Source organism: Symphalangus syndactylus, chromosome 9 (assembly GCF_028878055.3).
Source record: "Symphalangus syndactylus isolate Jambi chromosome 9, NHGRI_mSymSyn1-v2.1_pri, whole genome shotgun sequence".
Classification (NCBI taxonomy): Eukaryota; Metazoa; Chordata; class Mammalia; order Primates; family Hylobatidae; genus Symphalangus; species Symphalangus syndactylus.
The window spans coordinates 123,947,972-123,968,074 of record NC_072431.2 but is presented as its reverse complement, the minus strand read 5'-3'; the positions used below and the strand labels follow the sequence as shown (position 1 = coordinate 123,968,074).

General features: G+C 34.9%; 1 protein-coding gene across 50 annotated transcripts in view; it reads left to right on the top strand.

Annotated features, from left to right (window-relative positions):
• CCDC171 (coiled-coil domain containing 171) overlaps positions 1–20,103 on the top strand; it is a 416,355-nt gene that overhangs the window by 230,225 nt on the left and 166,027 nt on the right. For all 50 annotated transcript variants that reach the window (XR_010113576.1, XM_063609154.1, XM_063609151.1 and 47 more), the window contains 3 exons: positions 8,005–8,231; positions 9,039–9,221; positions 14,855–15,040. Coding sequence is in view for 49 of the 50 variants with exons in the window: in XM_063609154.1 (XP_063465224.1) it covers positions 8,005–8,231; positions 9,039–9,221; positions 14,855–15,040 (596 nt within the window). In the remaining variant the exon portion in view is untranslated. The remainder of the gene's footprint in view (positions 1–8,004; positions 8,232–9,038; positions 9,222–14,854; positions 15,041–20,103) is intronic.

Here is a 20,103-nt window from a genome sequence, read left to right as displayed (position 1 = left end):
GGTCCATGGGTAGAATTCAGGAGAACCGGGGGAACGATTTATGGACTTGAATGAGAAAAAAATTACATCTTGTTTCACTATCTGCTAACAGAATTTTGACAGTTCCTTCAATTATGAATGGTAACGATAGACCATGATAATATTAGCAGCATAGTGACTTTGGTACTAATAGAAATCACAGATATTTTTATATTGTAATACAGTTACTGCAGCTATCTCACATGTAGTTTATGCTCATCTTAACTAATCAGTAATCATGAGAGTCATCACTTACATGGCAAATAATCATAGTCTCCCCCGTACCAATGGATGCTGGTGCAGTGCAGCCAGCCAAGTGAAAGGACAACTCTGCATTTAGTTGTTCATCCATCACAGTGAGGTTCTGTGTACTGTTTGTTTATGTCGCTTTTCAGTATTCTCTAAATACAAAATTCTCTCTTACTTTCTTTGAAATAGCAGCCTTAAGCCCTTGGAAAGACTTCAGAACTCCTTCAAAAGAGTTACTGAAGTTACTTCTATCTAAATAGCATAAAATTTGAACCATGAATTCATAGTTCTTTCCTTTCCAGTACAAATTGCATTGAATGTGTTGACCTAGCCAAAGATGAACTCATTGACTTTAGGACAAAAAACTTAACCACACTAGATTTTGGATTTAAAAGCCTTGGAGAATTCTGGTATTTTTTGTGAAAAGCCCTCCACTATGTTGTAAAATGAACTATCGAAGCTTTAATTATATTTGTAGGAGTAAATACTATATTTGTGGATCAGGACTTTTATCACTTTTAAATATATAAAAAAACTTGATGTCCAACATGGCATGTGTGATGCCTTGTCGAAGACTGCCCAAAAAGTTCAATGTTCTTATTTGGTTTATGCAAAAACTTTCACTATGCTATGTCTTCTAAAAAACTATCTTTATCTATATTTTAAATGTACTGTCTTGTACTTAATGGATTAATAATAAAACTTAAAATATTTTGAAAACTATATTACAGAAAAATTAGTTTCCCTTGTAATCCCACATCTCTTGATTTATGGATTTAAAATGATTATTCTGAGAAGGGGAGCCATCGGTTCCACCAGACTGCCACAGGTGTCTACAGCACAAATGTATCATTTGTCTAAAATGATAACAGAAGTATCATTTGTCTAAACCAGAGTATTCCTGGATATTCTTATTTGGGGCCATTTGTATAATAATAAATAATACAGTATAAGAGTTATTGATTCTTAATCAGTGTTACACATCCTCTCTCTCCATTGTCCAACACAGTTCCCTTATACATATGAGCTATTCTATAGCTAGCTGTTGAATGAATGAATGAGTAAGGTAGTGCATGGTGCTTTTAAAAATAGTTCTGTTATTTCTGTGAAAATGCTTATGCCCAGCGTAAAACCTTCACACAATACAGAAACCTGCACAGAAAGTAAAAATCACTCAAAGGGTCACCTCCAACTATTCTTAACATTTTGATGATCTCTACAAGTATCCCATACATGTGTACAAATATAATCAAACGCACACAGTTTTACATGAGGGAATCATACAATCGTGCTTCATTGTAATTATTTTTACCCCCACTCAGTGGATAATGAATATCTTTTAATATCAATAAAATAAATCTATATCATTAATTGTATTTAGTTACATACTAGTTGCACTGTATATATCTACTGTAATTTACTCAGCAAATTTCCTTTTGATAGGTATTTATTTTTTCTTATTTTTTTCACCATTTAAAGCAATATTGTAATCAGCCATACTATAGTTAATATGCTTGTGTATAAAATCATTTTATACTTGTGCAGTTATTTCTTGGGCTAAATTCATAAGAAATGGGATTGTATATTTTACATTTAGAAAGTACTATCAGTATGCTTTACATTGTTTTTTCATGAACAGTGTTGACTGTTCTGGTTTTCTCATAATACCTTTGGCACACAAAATTTTGATAATCTCTTTGGCCTTTATCAATGTAAAAGGCAAAAGACATTATATTATTACTTATTTGTATTCTTTGATTGGTAGTTAGGTTGCACATCTTTTCATTTGTTATAAGCCCATTCATATTCGACAAATGATCATACTATGATCATATTTGGGGGTGTGTTTGTGTCTTATGGAATTATAAAAACTCCTTGTGTATCATGTATATTAACACTTTATCATAGTGCAAATAATTTTGCAGCTTATGTTTTAATTTTGCTTGTGATATTTTTATGTAGTTTAAAAATTAGTAATCATTTATTTCTGTTTTTTGTTATGGTAAGTTGCTGAGAAAGGCTAGCCTTACCTCAAGGTAGTATTGCTCATATTTTAGTAGAATACTTTTGATACATTAAATCTTGAGTTTATCTGCAATTATTTTTCCTGTAAATAGTGAATAGATGATTAAACTATTTTTGCAGTCAGATGACCAGGTAGCTTTTTTGGGGGAGGGTGGGGGGGCAGAGTCTCTCTCTGTTGCCCAGGCTGGAGTGCTGTGGCCAGTCTCAGTTCACTGCAACCTCTGCCTCCTGGGTTCAAGTGATTATTGTGCCTCAGCCTCCCGGGTAGCTGGGATTACAGGCACGCGCCACCACATTCAGCTGATTTTTTGTATTTTTAGTAGTGACAGGGTTTCTCTGTGTTGGCCAGGCTGGTCTCCAACTCCTGGCCTCAAGTGATCTGCCAGCCTTGGCCTCCCAAAGTGCTGGGATTACAGGCATAATTCACCATGCCTGGCCTGCACCAGTATTTTTAAATTCTGTAATCCATCTTTTCCCTGATTAAGATATGCCATTTATAACACGTTAAATTATTGCTTAAGTTCATGGATCGATCTATTTCCTGTATTTCCAGTTTACTCCATTAGTTTCCACCTCTCTTCTAGTACCAGTATCATATTGCATTTTTCATGAGTGTATATCAGCGTGTTTTACAATAAGACAAATTCACTTACTACTTTTTTTTTTGTAGTTTTCTGGGCTGTTTTGCCTAGTGATTTTTAGATAAAACATTGCTTTGAAGCAAACATCTTACTATAATGTTTGCCTCCCAAATTTGAAAAATGATGTCCACATTCATGTTTCTCAAATTATTAGCAGTTTGGAACACAAGCATAATTTTTGCTCAGAGGGAATGCTTTAAGATTGTGGTATATTGGGGTCACTTAAAAGGAGTTGCATATAAAGTAAGTGGCATATAAATAGTGAAAGATGTTCCTGTGAAAGTAAGTAGGGACCATATGTGTAGGACTTTCGAGCCACGTTTTAAGGAGTTTAAAATCCATTCTTAGATTAGAAGAAAGTAATTGAAGCGTAAAAGCAGGCAGTGTGATGAGATCCTAGTTGTGTGTTACGAGTTATTCTATCTACTATGTGGAGAATGGATTGAAGAGGGGGAAGACGCACTGGAGAAGAGTGCGTCTTAGATATGGCCATGACTACAGAGAAAATGGAATAAATTGGAGAAATACTAAGAACAAGAAATGGTAATATGGCAAGGGAAATAGAGATGTCAGGGTTGACAAAATGTTACCAAGTGTGTAGAACTGAGTTGGATTTAAATTTAGTTAACAATACTCATTATTAATATTATTAACATGATTATTAACATTACTCATTATTACAGTATTATTATTTTTGCTACTATTATTATACTCATTACTAACATTATTTTAAACATTACTAATTATTACCTTTTTTGGTTAAAGGAATATTTCTCAATCTTTGAGTATGAGGACTTCATTTTAATAAGAAAAAATGTTGTAGATTGCTCTCTCTTCCACATAATAGATGTGTTTTGAGTAGCAGTTGATTTATGTAATGTTTTCAAGGGACTTTTAATTTTATTACTCACAATATCATTATTATTCACGCATATATTTTGTTAGGGCTAAATAAAGGTCAAAATGCACAATGGTTACTGTAGCTAAAAGTAGTGGAACTCCTGCAATAACTTTTCAATGTCCTTCCTTCCCCACCTCATCAAGATCTGCAGCCCACAGATTTAGAACTACAGGTCGAAACAATTCTTTATGAATTCGTTTTGAAGATTTAAGCCCTAGATGTACAATTTTTCCCCTTCTATTGGAAAAAGTAATTTCAGAATATAGGGTTTGCTTTTCTGATTAAAGACACATTTTATTAAATAAGAAGAAAGTGATTAACAAACGTATTTAACATAAGAATTTGTTAAATTTAACAAGCCAAACATTTACAACAGTCTAGACAAGTACACATGAGGAACTTTAGTGACTTTATTTTTTTCCTCTTATTTCTGTATTATTATATAAATAATTTTACAACTGTATCACTAGAGGATTTTTTTGTTTCTTCATTTTTTAAATGTAGAATTAATTGCACTCTGACCCAAAAGAAATGCAACAAAAACAAAGATAAATATGGAGGGGGCATAATTAAACTGAAAAGCTTCTGCACAGCCAAAGAAATAAGCAGCAGAGTTAATAGACAACCCACAGAGTGGGAGAAAAATCTTCACAATCTATACATCCGACAAAGGACTAATATGCAGAATCGACAAAGAACTCAAACAAATCAGCAAGAACAAAACAGTTTGATTAGGCCAGGTGCGGTGGCTCACGCCTGTAATCCCAGCACTTTGGGAGGCTGAGGTGGGTGGATCACTTGAGGTCAGGATTTCAAGACCAGTCTGGTCAACGTGGTGAAACCCTGTCTCTACTAAAAATATAAAAGTTAGCTGGGTGTGGTGTTGGGCACCTGTAACCCCAGCTACTCGGGAGGCTGAAGTGAGAGAATCACTTGAACCTAGGTGGCATAGGTTGCAGTGAGCCGAGATCTCATCATTGCACTCTCGCCTGGGTGACAGAGCAAGACGCTGTCTAAAAAAAAAAAAAAAAAAAAAGTCATCAGAAAGTAGGCTAAGGACATGAATAGACAATTCTCAAAAGATATACAAGTAGCCAATAAGCAGATGGAAAAGTGCTCAACATCACTAAGATCGGGAAATGTAAATCAGAACCATGATGCCGTACCGCCTCACTCCTGCAAGAATGGCCATAATAAAAAAAAATCAAAAATAATAGATGTTGGCATGGATGCAGTGAAAAGGGAACACTTTACACTGTTTTTGGGAATGTAAACTAGTACAACCACTATGGAAAACAGTGTGGAGATTCATTAAAGAACTAAAAGTAAATCTACAGTTTGATCCAGCAATCTCACTACTAGTTGTCTACTCAGAGGAAAAGATGTCGTTATACAAAAAAGATACTTGCATACGCATGTTGATAGCAGCACAATTTGCAATTGCAAAAGTGTGGAACCAGCTCAGATGCCCATCAATCAACAAGTGGATAAAGAAAATTGGTATCTATATACCATGGAATACTACTCAGCCAAAAAAAGGAACGAAATAATGGCATTTGTAGCAACCTGGATGGAATTGGAGACCATTATTCTAAGTGAAGTAACTCAGGAATGGAAAACCAAACATGGTATGTTCTCACTCATATGTGGGAGCTAAGCTATGAGGATGCAAAGGCATAAGAATGATACATCGTACTTTGGGGACTCAGGGGAAAGGGTGAGAAGTGACGAGGCATAAAAGAATACATTGGGTACAGTGTACACTGCTTGGGTGATGGGTGCATCAGAATTTCGGAAATCACCACTAAAATATTTATTCAAACACCACCTGTTCCTCCAAAACCTATTGGAATAAAAAAAATTGTCCTCTTTACTGTATAATGTGAACTATATTGTAAAAACACTTCTTATTATAGCATACATTATTTAGTGCTCTTACTGTAATTCATCGAGAGTCAGCAGTTAGGAACTTAGAGTATATGACTTTCACTTCTTAAAAATTTAGAAGAATGCATTGCGGAATTATATTGTCATTTAGTATCACCCTTCAGATCAGTCAGTGTCTACACAAACATTTCTGTGACAAAGTAAAAAACCTTAGTTGTTTATTTATTTATTCCTTTTTTAAGACAGAGTCTCGCTCTATTGCCCTCCCGAGTTCAAGCGATTCTTCTGCCTCAGCCTCCTGAGTAGCTGGGATTACAGGCGCATGCCACCACGCCCGGCTAATTTTTTGTATTTTTAGTAGAGAGGGGGTTTCACCGTTTTAGCCAGGATGGTCTCGATCTCCTGACCTCGTGATCTGCCTGCCTCAGCCTCCCAAAGTGCTGGGATTACAGGCATGAGCCACTGTGACTGGCCTATTTATTAAAATTTAATTACAATTAATTTGTGCTTTTAAAGGCTCTTTATCTGTGAAAATTTTTTTTGTATCCTGAAATTTCCTAAAATAATGAACTTTTACATTGTTTATTTAAAAATAAGAACCTTTGACATATCATAAGAGTTAACATTAATTTCTCTTGGTATTCTTGTGTTCAGCATTGTTGCAGTAGCTATGGAAATAAAAAGAAATATAATTTAACAAACATGTAAAAAATACCCATGTATGCTGGGCTGGCACCGTGAAGATAAAAAGAGTTCATTAAGATGAAAAAAGACACAGATAAATAATTGCAAGGTAGTTGGAGAAAGAGGGAATACATATATATATTAGGTATTGAAATGATGTATTAAATTGAATATTATAGACAAAATAAATTTTACTGTTCTTTCATTCAACAGTGGCCTATTCATATAGTACTTTAGTAAATTCCTTTAACTCAGTGTTCTGTGTTATATGTTGATTGCTATATAAAGCTACTTAGTTCTTTTTCATCCATTATTTATTTAAGGAATATGATTGTTAACAAAAGGACTGTGTATTTTCATTATACTTTGTCTTTTTTTCCATGGGACTGTCACAGACTATGTTTATAATGAGTGGCATATAGAATTAAACTTATATTACCTTATATTTAGAAGGTAATGCATCAATAACTGATAGAAATAAATTTTACCTGGAGGATATTATGCTTTTATTCACTTTATTTCCAATTTATGTATAACTCCTAAGCAAGATCATTTTCAAATTCTGACTGCTACATAGATTTTAAAATTTGTCTGTCCTTTAAACATTGAGGAATAAAATAAGTAGAATGAAGCTCAAATTTTGTAACAATGTTTCCATGAGACAGTTCTTTATGCCATATCAAACCATTGGTTGGTTACTGTCTCAGTCAGTGTTGCTCTTCAGTGTTGAATTATATGTATTCTTATAAGGATAAAACATTTTTAATTTGGTAAGACTAGCCAAATTTGCTTTTTGTGCTTATGATGTAAAGACAATATTTAAATTAACACCAACAGCAGAGGCTCTTAAAAATGTAGAATGTTATACTATGAATTTAAATAATCTTTCTGTGCTTGTCATTTTACATGGATAGTATCATAAGACAAGTAATGACAGATTAAGACCTACCTAGCAGAGGGAAAACTAAATTACATTATTAAGGCATAAATAAACCTGTTAACCATTATCTGGAATACCAATTAGTAGAAAGAGCACTGACAATTTTATTTATCAACATTAAACACAATTATTAATTACAGACCTGATGAATCTAGCAGTAAGCAGGCCATGTTGGATATGCGGGGACCTTAAGTCCATTATATGAGAAGGATGATTACCAAAATTCTGTGGGGAAATAAGTAATTGTAGTTGTAAAATTTTAATTGCCTTGGAATAAGGCAAATTATATTTTCTTGTCTGAGAATATAAATAGTATGGCATGAAGGTAACAAGCTTCGGTAGTTGTAAATAGAAAATGGATTTATGTTAGGTTTTAAAACAAAGAAAAGAGTGATGAATTTTTAGTGTCATGCTATTCCATGTGAATGGCATACTGTAAATACATGCAGATTTTTTTTGATATATTTAATAGGTGAGCTATTCTCTGAATTCCTTTTTTTCATAGTGAAAATAATGTGGGAAGGAACTTTTTGAATGAATTACTACAGGTGAATGGGAATTATATAATTAAAAAATATTTTCATTATGTGATTAGCAGTGTTGTGAAATGAACAAGAGATAATTCACATTTTTGTGCCTTTTTTTCTTTTTCTTTGAAGATCCAAATTCCAGAATTTGTGGACATTTACTCATAGGTGCAGCCAAGAATTCTTTTGCAAAACTCATGGATAAAATTAGTCTGGTAATGGAATGTATACCTCTGCACAGTAGCAGGAGTATTAGATATGTAGAAAAAGATTCCCTGGTTCAGAGGCTGGCCCATGGACTTCATAAAGTAAACACACTGGCCCTGAAATATGGTTTGCGTGGCCATGTGCCCATTACGGTATGTATACACTTTCATTTAGTAGTAACCTAAGAACTTGTAGGTTTAATTTTGAATTAGCCTAATTTGTAGTTTAAATTATTAGTTGTACATGAATGTATCTGGATTTTCTTTATAGTTCATGTAAAATTTTAATACAGTAAATAAAAGTACTTCCAAATAAGTGTCCAAAATATCAAAATACAAAAATCATGGGCCAGGCATGGTGGCTGATGCCTGTAATCCCAGTACTTTGGAAGGCCAAGGCAGGTGGATTACCTGAGGTCAAGAGTTCAAGAACAGCCTGGCCAACATGGTGAAACCCCACCTCTACCAAAAATACAAAAATGAGCTGGGGATGGTGGTGGGTGCCTCGTACGAGCCTCTAATCCCAGCTGCTCAGGAGGCTGAGGCACGAGAATCGCTTGAACTCGGAGGTGGAGGTAGTAGTGAGACGAGATTGTGCCACTGTACTGCAGCCTGGCCTACAGAGTGAGACTGTCTCCAAACAAACAAACAAAAAAAAGGCATGACATTAGTGCTAAATTTAATGTTCTCTATAAATGCGCTGCAACAGGATTGTATGAGACCTAAACAGCTGTCAATTTCATTTTTAGCTATCTAGATTATTTCTTTTCTCCAGATGTTCATTTTTCATAAGCCAAATTATTGGTCACATAAAAAATAAAGTTTTCACCTCCACGTTTCTGTAATAGCTAGCACTGGTTTTTGGATAATGGAAGTTACATTTAATTTAGTAAAATGGTTATTGCTATTGTTAGTAAATCTGTAGTTACTGTTTATAAAATTGCTCTTGTTTAACAACAGAAAAGCACAGCATCGTTGAAGAAGCAAATATTTGGATTTACACAAAGACTGCATGCTGCAGAAGTGGAGCGCCGCTCACTACGCTTAGAGGCCACAGAATTCAAACGAAGTGTGAATGAAATGAAAAAGGAGCTTGACAAAGCCCAGAGTCTGCAAATGCAATTAAATGAATTTAAGCAGTCTGTAAGTATATATCATTTAGGAAGCTGTTGCTTTGGTGATATTTATTTCTTTATCTGTATATCCTTTTTTCCTTAACTTTTGTTATGTTTGGTTTTTCAAATAATTCAAAACCCTATTAATAACATTTCTTTTTCTTCAGAAAACTTCCCATCTAAAATGCTTCTAATTTCTGATGTTGGTGGCAGGTCGGGGAGTGGGGAGAGAAATTTCCTCTCTTCTTTTTTTTTTGAGATGGAGTCTCACTCTGTTGCCCAGGCTGGAGTGCAGTGGTGCTATCTCAGCTCACTGCAACCTCTGCCTCCCGGGTTCAAGTGATTCTCCTGCCTCAGCCTCCCAAGTAGCTGGGATTACAGGTGGCTGCCACCACGCCTGGCTAATTTTTGTGTTTTTAGTAGAGATGGAATTTCTCCATGTTGGCCGGGGTGTTCTCAAACTCCTGACCTCAGCTGATCTGCCCACCTCAGCCTCCCAAAGTGCTGGGATTACAGGCGTGAGCCACCGTGCCTGGCCTCTTCCCTTCTTATATTGAATATTTTGAGTAAGTTAGATTATTTAGTATGAAATCAAATTGCTTTTCCAAGGAAATGTTCAATTTATCTGACGTCCATCAATGACTTATATGTATTATTTTACAAAGCAGAAAATAGCTGAAAAAGCAAGGCTGTATGCCAAATACCATTAGATCAAGAACAAAATGTCTAACTGTGTGAAGCACAATATAATGCAGACATCCACATATTCTGTTTGCAGTTGGGATAGTTATTAACATTGCTGTTTTTAATGTGGATATGGGAACATAGAGTTAAAAGATTACCCTGAAACTTCAAGACTATACAACTTAAAATAGCTACTATAACTTCAGTTTAAATGTGCTTTTAAGTTTATCTTTTGATTAATTTGGAATTTACGGTTTTAACATTTGCAGTAACAGAGACAGCAGCAGGTGTAGTAGTTTAGTTATTAATCCTATGATAATGTAATTGTGCTAGTGTTAATTATTATTTCCAGTAGATACACCTTCAAAGCGCAAAGAGTTCCTATGAATTAGGCAGGTCAAGTAATCATGAATTACTCTTAAGCCATAGGTTTATTTTCAGTAAATGTCTAACGACACCATAGTTTTTCCTTCTCTTAGTTTTTTGCTCAGAGAAGGAAAATTTAAGAGTTGAGTTGCTTCAACTTTTTTTTTTTCTAATTATAAAAGTTATACATGACGACCGTAAGTAAAAATACAAGAAAGTATTAAGAAGAAAGTTTAGACTGGGTATGGTGGCTCATGCCTATAATCCCAGTGCTTTGGGAAGCCAAGGTAGGAAGGTTACTAGAGGCCAGGAATTCAAGGCCAACCTGGGCAACATAGTGAGACCCCATCTCTAAAAAAAAAATTATATTTATTTTAAAAACGAGGAAAGTTAAAATCATTTTAATCTTACCACCCAGAACCAATCACTGTTGAAATGTGGATGCATTTTGTTCTCCACATTTCTTGTGTATATATGTGCCTGTGCATGCCTTCATGCACAGTTGTAGTCTGGAATAATTTTGTATGTACAGTTTGCATCCTGACTTATATAAATATATGTATACATGTATGCACTTAAAGTACTGTAATCATTTTCCTCTGTCATTAATTTCATTTTAGTTAAGTGAATACTAGTGTGTCATGTGAATGTATCAAAATTTGAGTATTTCCCTTTTCTTAGATATGTGATTTTTTTTCCATTTTTTGCCATTTTACTTAAATAATAAAGAGATGTTTATACTTTTAAAAACGAATTCTTTTGAAGCGTGTCTCTCCTTCCGTTTGATTTGCTTCTTTATCATAGAAATAGTTGAATTTGGGATATTGAGATAGTCTACCAAAATGGACACAGACAGTCATTTATGCAATTTGAGATTTAGAGTATAGTCAACTGTATTTAGATTTAGATAATAATGGCTTTTGTAAAAATTGGAAAATGCCTTACGTATGTTGCTCCCTGGAAAATATATGAAGAATTCTAAATATTCTACACAATTTGATTTCCTAGTCCATAGTTAAGTATTAAGAAAAGAAGTTTACATCTTTGATTAGTTTAGAAGTAGTCAGGACTTAATTTCTAGAACCTAGAGAGAAGATTAGAGTTTGAGGGAAGGTTAGTGGAAGGTGACAGAACCCTCTTGTAAGGGCTTTGAATAACTGGCTTGCAGTAATTAAGAGTATGTTTGAGGAAGTGCTTAGCGTGAATTGCTTCCTCTGAAGTGTAGGAATAAAAATAGGATAATTGAGGGAAGAGGTACTTAATTTTTAGTTTATTTTACCTTATTGTTTGAGATGGAGTCTCACTCTGTCACCCAGGCCGGAGTGCAGTGGTGCGATCTCAGCTCACCACAGCCTCCACCTCCCAGGTTCAAGGAATTCTCCTGCCTCAGCAGGAGTTGGCGTTACAGGCGCCCACCACCACGCTCAGCTAATTTTTTGTATTTTTAGTAGAGAAAGGGTTTCACCATGTAGGCCAGGCTGATCTCAAACTCCTGACCTCAGGTTATCTGCCTACCTCAGCCTGCCAAAATGCTGTGATTACAAATGTGAGCCACCACACCTGGCCAGTACTTAGTTTTTAGATATTGTCCTATAATTATAAGTTATGAAGTACGTGACGATTTCTAATATTTAGTGATCATGTTGACCATGTATCAGACACTGACCCTAAGCACGTTACAGGCATTGACTCATTTGGTTCTTATGATTATCTCACATACTATTATTATTTCTAATTTACAGGTGAGGATTTTGGAGCAGATAGAAACTAAGTAACTTGCCTGGAGTCATATAGTTATTAATGGAAATGACAGACTTTGAACTTGGTTCATGTGGCTCTAAAACTCATTCTTTTATTTATTTATTTATTTTTTTTTTGAGACGGAGTCTCGCTGTGTCACCCAGGCTGGAGTGCAGTGGCACAATCTCGGCTCACTGCAAGCTCCGCCTCCCAGGTTCACGCCATTCTCCTGCCTCAGCCTCTCCGAGTAGCTGGGACTACAGGCGCCCGCCACCACACCCGGCTAATTTTTTTGTATTTATTTTTTTTTTAGTAGAGACGGGGTTTCACCATGGTCTCGATCTCCTGACCTCGTGATCCGCCCGCCTCGGCCTCCCAAAGTGCTGGGATTACAAGCGTGAGCCACTGCGCCTGGCCAAACTCATTCTTTTATCCACTTCATTGTAGTAGTTAATGTTGATACCTAAGTGTGTTAGTAAAGGGTTGTTATATTAAAAACATAATAGATGAAGAAAAGATGCTATTTTCCTCTAAGAAAATTGGAGAGAGTGCCTGCAACCATTTGTCTCTCACTCATTTCAGACAGAGTGTATTGGAGAGAATAAAACAGCTTCTTTATAGTTGGTCTAAAATTATGAAGGGAAACATCCTGCTCACCAAAAGCTATTTAGTACTTTAATGGTTTTGGAATACTGTGTCCATCTACAGAACTAAAGACAGTCGTTCTTTAACAGCTAACTTCCCCAGTCTCATGATCTTTGTTTATTAGCTCCTTACACTTGCTTTCACACACCATCTTTTTCTTATTCTGCATTGCTTTACTTGTTTGATTTTATTTACTTTACAGAGGAATAAACAGAATTGAGCCAGTGTCTGGGAGGGAACACACATTTTGTTAAAACAAGGAAGTCCTGCAAAATGGTGGGGATGTTGATGGAAAGATCTTTATTCACTTGATGGTCAAGTGGATTGAAAAGGACAGAATGGTCTCATGGCAAGGAGTGGTAATTTAAAACAACACATTAAAGATAAAAGAGGTACAAAAATATATGTTCACAAGACCCAGCGCATAGAGGGATGTTAATAAATAGAAATAGAACTGGAGTGCTGAGAGGAGACTGTTAGATTTGATGTTCTGAAAGCTGAGGGTTTGGTTGTAATAGCACAATGGGGAGAGTTCAGCAGCTGTTAAACAGCGAGTAAAAAGTTGAGTGTTCTGTATAATCCCAGCACTATACAAGTATCAGTGACATATTAGATATACCTTTTACTAGGTGACTATCTGAAAATGAGGCAACTTTCCTGTGTGCCTTGTGATCATTCTCTTTATATTAACTTAGGTAAATCATTAGACATCTGTTTTTATGCTACACTATTGGCTTTTAAAATTTCTTCATTGTTGAGAAATGCACTCTTAAATTTTTGAGGAATGCACCCTTAAAAAGACAAATGAGTTTTAAAAGACTGTTGCTTCATGGAAGTGGCAGGCAGGGTACCTGGTGCCAAAATAAAACTGAGTGCTTATGTATTATGATATAGAAGGACCTATATAATTGATTTATCCTAAAACTTAGTTTCAGCAAAAGTCTTTCTCTTTATATGAATTGCATGCTTGCTGTTGTTGGCCCATGAGGAAACTGTGACTATGCACATTTCTGTTTTTGTCTTATTTGTCAGAAAAATAAAAGACAAAGTCTATATTCAGTTGCAATAGTTACTAGATGCTTAGAATCAAAAGGATTTTTTTTCCTGCTTTTTCCTCCCAGATTTTTTGAAATTTCAAATCAACCTGCTTTATATTTGTGGCAAATGATACTAATCCACCTCACATCCTGTTTTACAGTGGGAAAGTTAGAATTTTTAAATAGATACATGTATAAATTGTGTATTTAAGTGGCCTGAATCATTCCTTTGAGTTTTTCATATATATTTCTCAGGTTATCTACCTTTTGTGAAACCTTCCTCTTTTTTATACTTCACGATGTCTCTGTTGTTTGTTGTATCTAGGTTTCATTTGTTTAAGTATTTCAAACAGGAGATAATACAAGCTTGTCTTGCCTTGGATTCTCCATCTCTGTCTAGAACTGTCATTAGTTATTCCAGAGCAGAGGACTGTGTCGTCCAAAGCAGTCATGATATTGTAAAAACCATGTTGTGTATTATGGTGTAGATTTTGTTGGCAGATGTTTATATATGAATACTATTTCATTCAACAAATACTGAGCATTCACTGAGTGCCAGGCACTCTTCTCTATGTTGGATGAAAAGCTAAATGAAGTCCCTGCTTTGGTGATGCTACACCTTTATATGTGTGGTTGGTGGCAGGGTGTGGACAGGCAATAAAAAAAGTGAGATGAATTTAGATAATGACAATGGCTGTGAAGAAAATAAAACAAGATGGTATAATAGAGTGAGTGGGAGTTGGAGAGGTGTAGTCATGTAAGACCTGCCTAGGAGAAAACATTTGACCAGGGAGACCTGAATAATAACATACACTGAACAACAAACTTCTAGGTGATCACTTAAAAGCCAAGGAATTTGTTAAAGGTTTTAATTCCCACAATCATAATCTTTATAAAAAGCGCTCATGTATGAAAATTTAAACTTAGTATCATGGATTTATATGGAATTTAAAATGAATTTTCTAAGATTTTATTTGACTGAAAATGATAACTAAGTATGGCTGTTGTGCTTTAAAAACCACAGTAGTATTTTTATCTTGACTTATGCAATTAAGAAAAGCTAATTGTATTTTTTAATGTATCAAGTACCTAGAAATGTTTATATTATATTCCTTTAGTTTTGAAGATGAAATGATGCAACAATGCAGTTAGCTTTATAACTGATTCTCCCCCCTCCCGGTTTTTACAGAAATTGATCACCCATGAGAAGTTTGAAAGTGCATGTGAAGAACTAAATAATGCATTACTTCGGGAACAGCAGGCACAAACGCTATTGAATGAACAGGCACAACAACTACAGGAATTGAATTATAGACTTGAATTGCACTCCAGTGAGGAAGATGACAAAAACCAAACTCTTGGAGAAGCTGCTAAGGTAAGAGAATAAAGGGATATTTGCATAAAGGGATATTTTATCTATGTGTGGATCTTAGAGGTAATTATGATATCTCTGAATAGGAATAGATCCCAAGATGTAAAATTTTATTCTATGAGGGTAGAATGAAACATGTTGCTGAGACCTCAGTTATAAGCCTGCATTCACATGTATTGAGAAGGTAAAAGTAGGCTTTACTTGCTAGTTGAAAACAAAGTGAAGATCTTTTCCAGTAATAATAACAATTATTAACAATAACATTAACAGTAAATTTTTTGTTTCTTTTATCTTCCTTATTTCTTCCTCTCTTTAGAATTTTCCTTTTCTTGTTTTGTACCCAATGGACTTTGGGAACTCCACGCATCTTTTGGATTCTGGAAGATTTTGGTCTGGGTCTGATTCTTATATAAGTACATATTTGGGGAGAAGGGAGGTTTAGTTAGAAAGAGTTGTTCTCTCTGTCATATATTTGTGGTAAAGGTATTTCAAAGAAAAAGAGAAGCTATCATTTAAAAGTTGAGAAAATTTCATTAATGGGTTTAAATGTTGCCTACAAAGTATAATAGAATTCTAGTTTTTGGTTATGAAACTTGTGGATTTTTCACTAGTGAGATTATATACGTTGGAATGGAACTAAATCCAGGGAAACAAAAATAATATAGCCTCTATATAGGATATCATACTTAATACAATTAATCAACTCAGAGTTGGTATTAACTTATACAAATAATATCTATTTGTTCTGATATCTTAATAATACTATTATGATCAGTGATAAAATAGCCAAAATTTATTGTTAACTTCCTGTTTACCAGGCACTATGCTAACTACTTTAAAACACGTATGTACTCCTCACACAAACTGTATGGGATTATAAAACATTTAGCTACTCCTCACACAAACTGTGTGGGATTATTCCTGTTTTATAGATGAGAAAACAGATAGAGAGAGGTGACATAACTTACACATTTCTTAGTAAGTAATATATCTAGGGAGTCAGATTTCACATCCGTCTTCCTAACGACCACATCATATGTTCCACTGATGGACAGCGTACATTTGCCAGGCTCTGTGTTAGTGTCTCTACATGAATTACTCATTTTAAACTACCTCTGTGAGGTAGGTACTATTATTATGATTTTGATTTTTTTTTTGTTTAAATTTAGAGACTTCAATAAACTTGCCCAGGGTATCCTGTAAATGTTGAAACTGGGATTTAGTTTTCAGGAAAATTAGAAAATTTTGAAATCTAAAGCAGGAAAATACATGTGAATTTAAAGAGGAAAATATAGACATCCTTTAAGAAGAGGAAAAAATGAACAGGATGGTATTAGTATTTTAGAGTATATTTTTCCAAATATTTGTATTAAATTGAACCATTTGAAATTACTGTTTTTATAAGTGAAAACTAGACAAATGCCAGCAATTACAAATGACTGAACCTAATGCATATTATTTTTCTTACATAAATGAGAACGTACTTATATACTGTTTTGAAACTTACTTGTATTACTTAGTAATAGATTGTGAGCATTCTTGCTTACCAACCGATATGACTGTGAATTTTTTTCACTTTTTTTTACGCAAGTAATAAATATTCATTGTGGAAAAATAAGAAAATATAGATGAAGAAAAATTAAAATAATCTCAAATCATATCACCTGATATATCTACCATCAACATTTTGATATATGTATTCCAGGCTTTATGTTTTAAAAATATAGAAATGTAACTGAATATAGGTTAAAAATACAATCATACTATTATACATACTGTTTTTTACTTACTTTCTTCAAACACCATGTCAAGGATTTCTTTCTATGCTAATAAGTATAGTGGTATCTGTCAGGCCTCTGAGCTGAAGCTCAGCCATTGTAACATCTGTGACCTGCACATATATGTCCAGATGGCCTGTAGGAGCCAAGAAGTCTGGAGCAGCCAGAAAACCACAAAAGAAGTGAAACAGCCAGTTCCTGCCTTAACTGATAACCCACCTTATGACATTCCACCATTATGACTTGTTCCTGCCCTACTCTAACTGATCAGTCGACCTTATGACATTCTTCTCCAGGAGAATGGATCTCATGATCTCCCCACCATGCACCTTTTGACCCCCTCCCCTGCTGACAACAGATAACCACCTTCAACTGTAACTTTCCACTGCCTACCCACGTCCTACAAAGCTGCCCCTCTCCTATCTCCCTTCGCTGATTCTCTTTTCGGACTCAGACCACTTGCACCCAAGTGAATAAACAGACTTGTTGCTTACACAAAGCCTGTTTAGGTGGTCTTCTATATGGACATGCGTGACAGTATCATCATTTCCTGGCTGGTTGAATTCTTTTGGATGTATATTTTTTCTTATTTTTAACTGACAAATAATTGCATACATTTAGGGTGTATTTTGATGTTTTGCTACATTTATGCATTGTGGAATGATCAAATCAGGCTAACATTCATCTTTTCACATACTTACCATTTCTTTGTGGTGATAATCCACTTTTTTTTTTACCATTTTGAAATATACATTATTATTAACTGTACTTACCTCGCTGTACAATAGATCACCAAAATTTATTCTTTCTGTCTAGCTGAAACTTTGTACCCTTTGATTAACATCTGCCCATCCCCACTCGCAGCTTCTGGTAATCACTTCAATGTACTGTACATAATTTATTAACCTAATTTAATATTATAGACTTAGATTTATCCCAGCTTCTTCCTCCTCTTTCTCCTCCACCTCCTCTTCCTTCTCTCACTCCTTTCCCTCCTCTTCGTCCTTTTTTCCTCTTCCTTCTCTCACTCCTTTCCCTCCTCTTCGTCCTTTTTTTCTCTTCTGCTTCTCCATCTCCGTTTGCTATTATAAGTAAGTATCAAGATGAACAAACTGATATCTAAATGTTACGCACATATCTGTGATTATTTCATCAGGATGAATTCCTAGATGAGGAATTACTAGGTCAGAAACCACATACATTCAAAAAATGTACATATTGTCAATTGGCCTACAGCAAGTTTCTACTGATTACATTCTCTCCTAAGATATATGAGAATTGCACCTTTGGCCCTACCTGGCTATTACTATTTAAAACATTTTTGACAATTTGATAGATATGTCCTTGTTACTTTAATTTGTATTTCTTTTATTATTAGTGGAGTTGAAAATTTTTATAAGCATACTGGTCATTAAACAACATTTTTATGCTTCATGTCCTATTAATAGATAATGTAATGAACTGTGCTTTGGAAAAGCATCTGTGTCATATTGAAGTCTTTTTCTCTGTTATAGTTTGTGTTTAGGTATAATATCTTTAAGCAGATAAAGAGCTGTACATGTTAATTTTTTTAAATTGCCAGTAGCTTAAATATTGTTGTCAGGAGTGGAGAATTGTTTAATTACTATCTCTTAATTAGAACTAGCAGGTGGTAATGTGAAAATGCTCTCTTGTGGGAGGCAACATGGTTCAATGGAAAAAGCACTGGCCTTGGAACAAGTGTTCCTGAATTCAAATCCCAGCTCTGTTGTTGGGCAAATTACTTAACCTTCTGAGCCTCAGTTTCCTCTTCTGCAGAAATAAGGATAATGATACTTAAGTTACAGGATGTTTAAGAGAATGAATTAAGATTCTATTTGAAAAGCAAGGGTATGCTTGTTAAATATTCTGTTGTGTTTTCAGTAATGCTTTAAAAAATGCTTCTTTTTTATGTCCTGTGCATAACTTATTTTAAAAAACAAAGTATACTGTTTCTTCTTTTTAAAAACAAAATAAGATCATGAGTAGAAGATATGGATACAGAAGAAAAAACAAGTTATCTATGATTTATAGTCTGAAAGCAATCACTTAACATTTTGGGAATTTTGTTTTAAATCATATCTTTTTTTTTTTTTTTTAAAGACAGGGTCTCACTCTGTTGCCCAGGCCACGACCTCCTAAGCTTAAGTAATTCTCCTGCCTCACCCTGTCAAGAAGCTTGGTCTACAGGCACATGCCACCACACCCAGCTAATTAAAAAAATTTTTTTGTAGAGATGGAAACTGCCTATGTTGCCCAGTCCTGGTATCAAACTCCTGAATTCAAGCGATTCCCTTGTCTTGGCCTCCCAAAGTGCTGGGATTACAGGTGTGAGCCGCTGTGCCCAGCCTAAATCATTCCTTTATATGTAATAGTTTTTATAAATAATAATTTAGACTGGATACTCAGAATGGCCTTTTGTTTTAATACAGCTAAATCTTGGATTAGACATTCCCTGCAATAAATGCAGTACATTAAGACATAAAGGAAATCTCCAAGGACAAAAATAAAACAAACGACAATATTGTCAAACGTCAGTATGTGGAAATCAAAGTTAACACCATGAGTAGATGCTAGGTTTGTCCTGGAGGCAAATACAGGTTGAGCATCCCTAATTTGAAAATCCAAAATCCAAAATGCTCTAAAATCAAACTTCTGAGCACTGACATGACACTCAAAGTAAATGCTCATTGGAGCATTTCAGATTTCAGATGATCAGATTTGGGATGCTCAACCAGTAAGTACATAAATAATACAAACATTCCAAAATACAAAAATATTCAAAATCTGAAATACTTCTGGTCCTGACCATTTTACATAAGGGATGCTCAACCTATACCAATATTAATCCTGGAAATAGAAGATTAAGCTTTGGGTTCCACCAGCAGATAGGAGCTTGAACCTAAAGCTCCCACATTAAGATATTGCTTAATAACCTGAAAGGGATAATCAATAGTATTCCATTGTTCTAGGCAAAAGTTAAAGCAAAAGTCTATCTGGAAAAAGGCTTGCCTAATCTAGTTCCTTCAGAAGCCTGCAAAGAGTAAGATCAACGAAGTAACTGACACATGAATAGATAGACAGATATATTAATCTTTTTTTAAATTACACTCTAAGTTCTAGGGTACATGTGCACAACGTGCAGGGTTGTTACATGTGTATACATGTGCCATGTTGATGTGCTGCACCCATTAACTCGTCATTTACATTAGGTATATCTCCTAATGCTATCCCTCTCCCCTCCTCCCACCCTATGACAGGCCCCGGTGT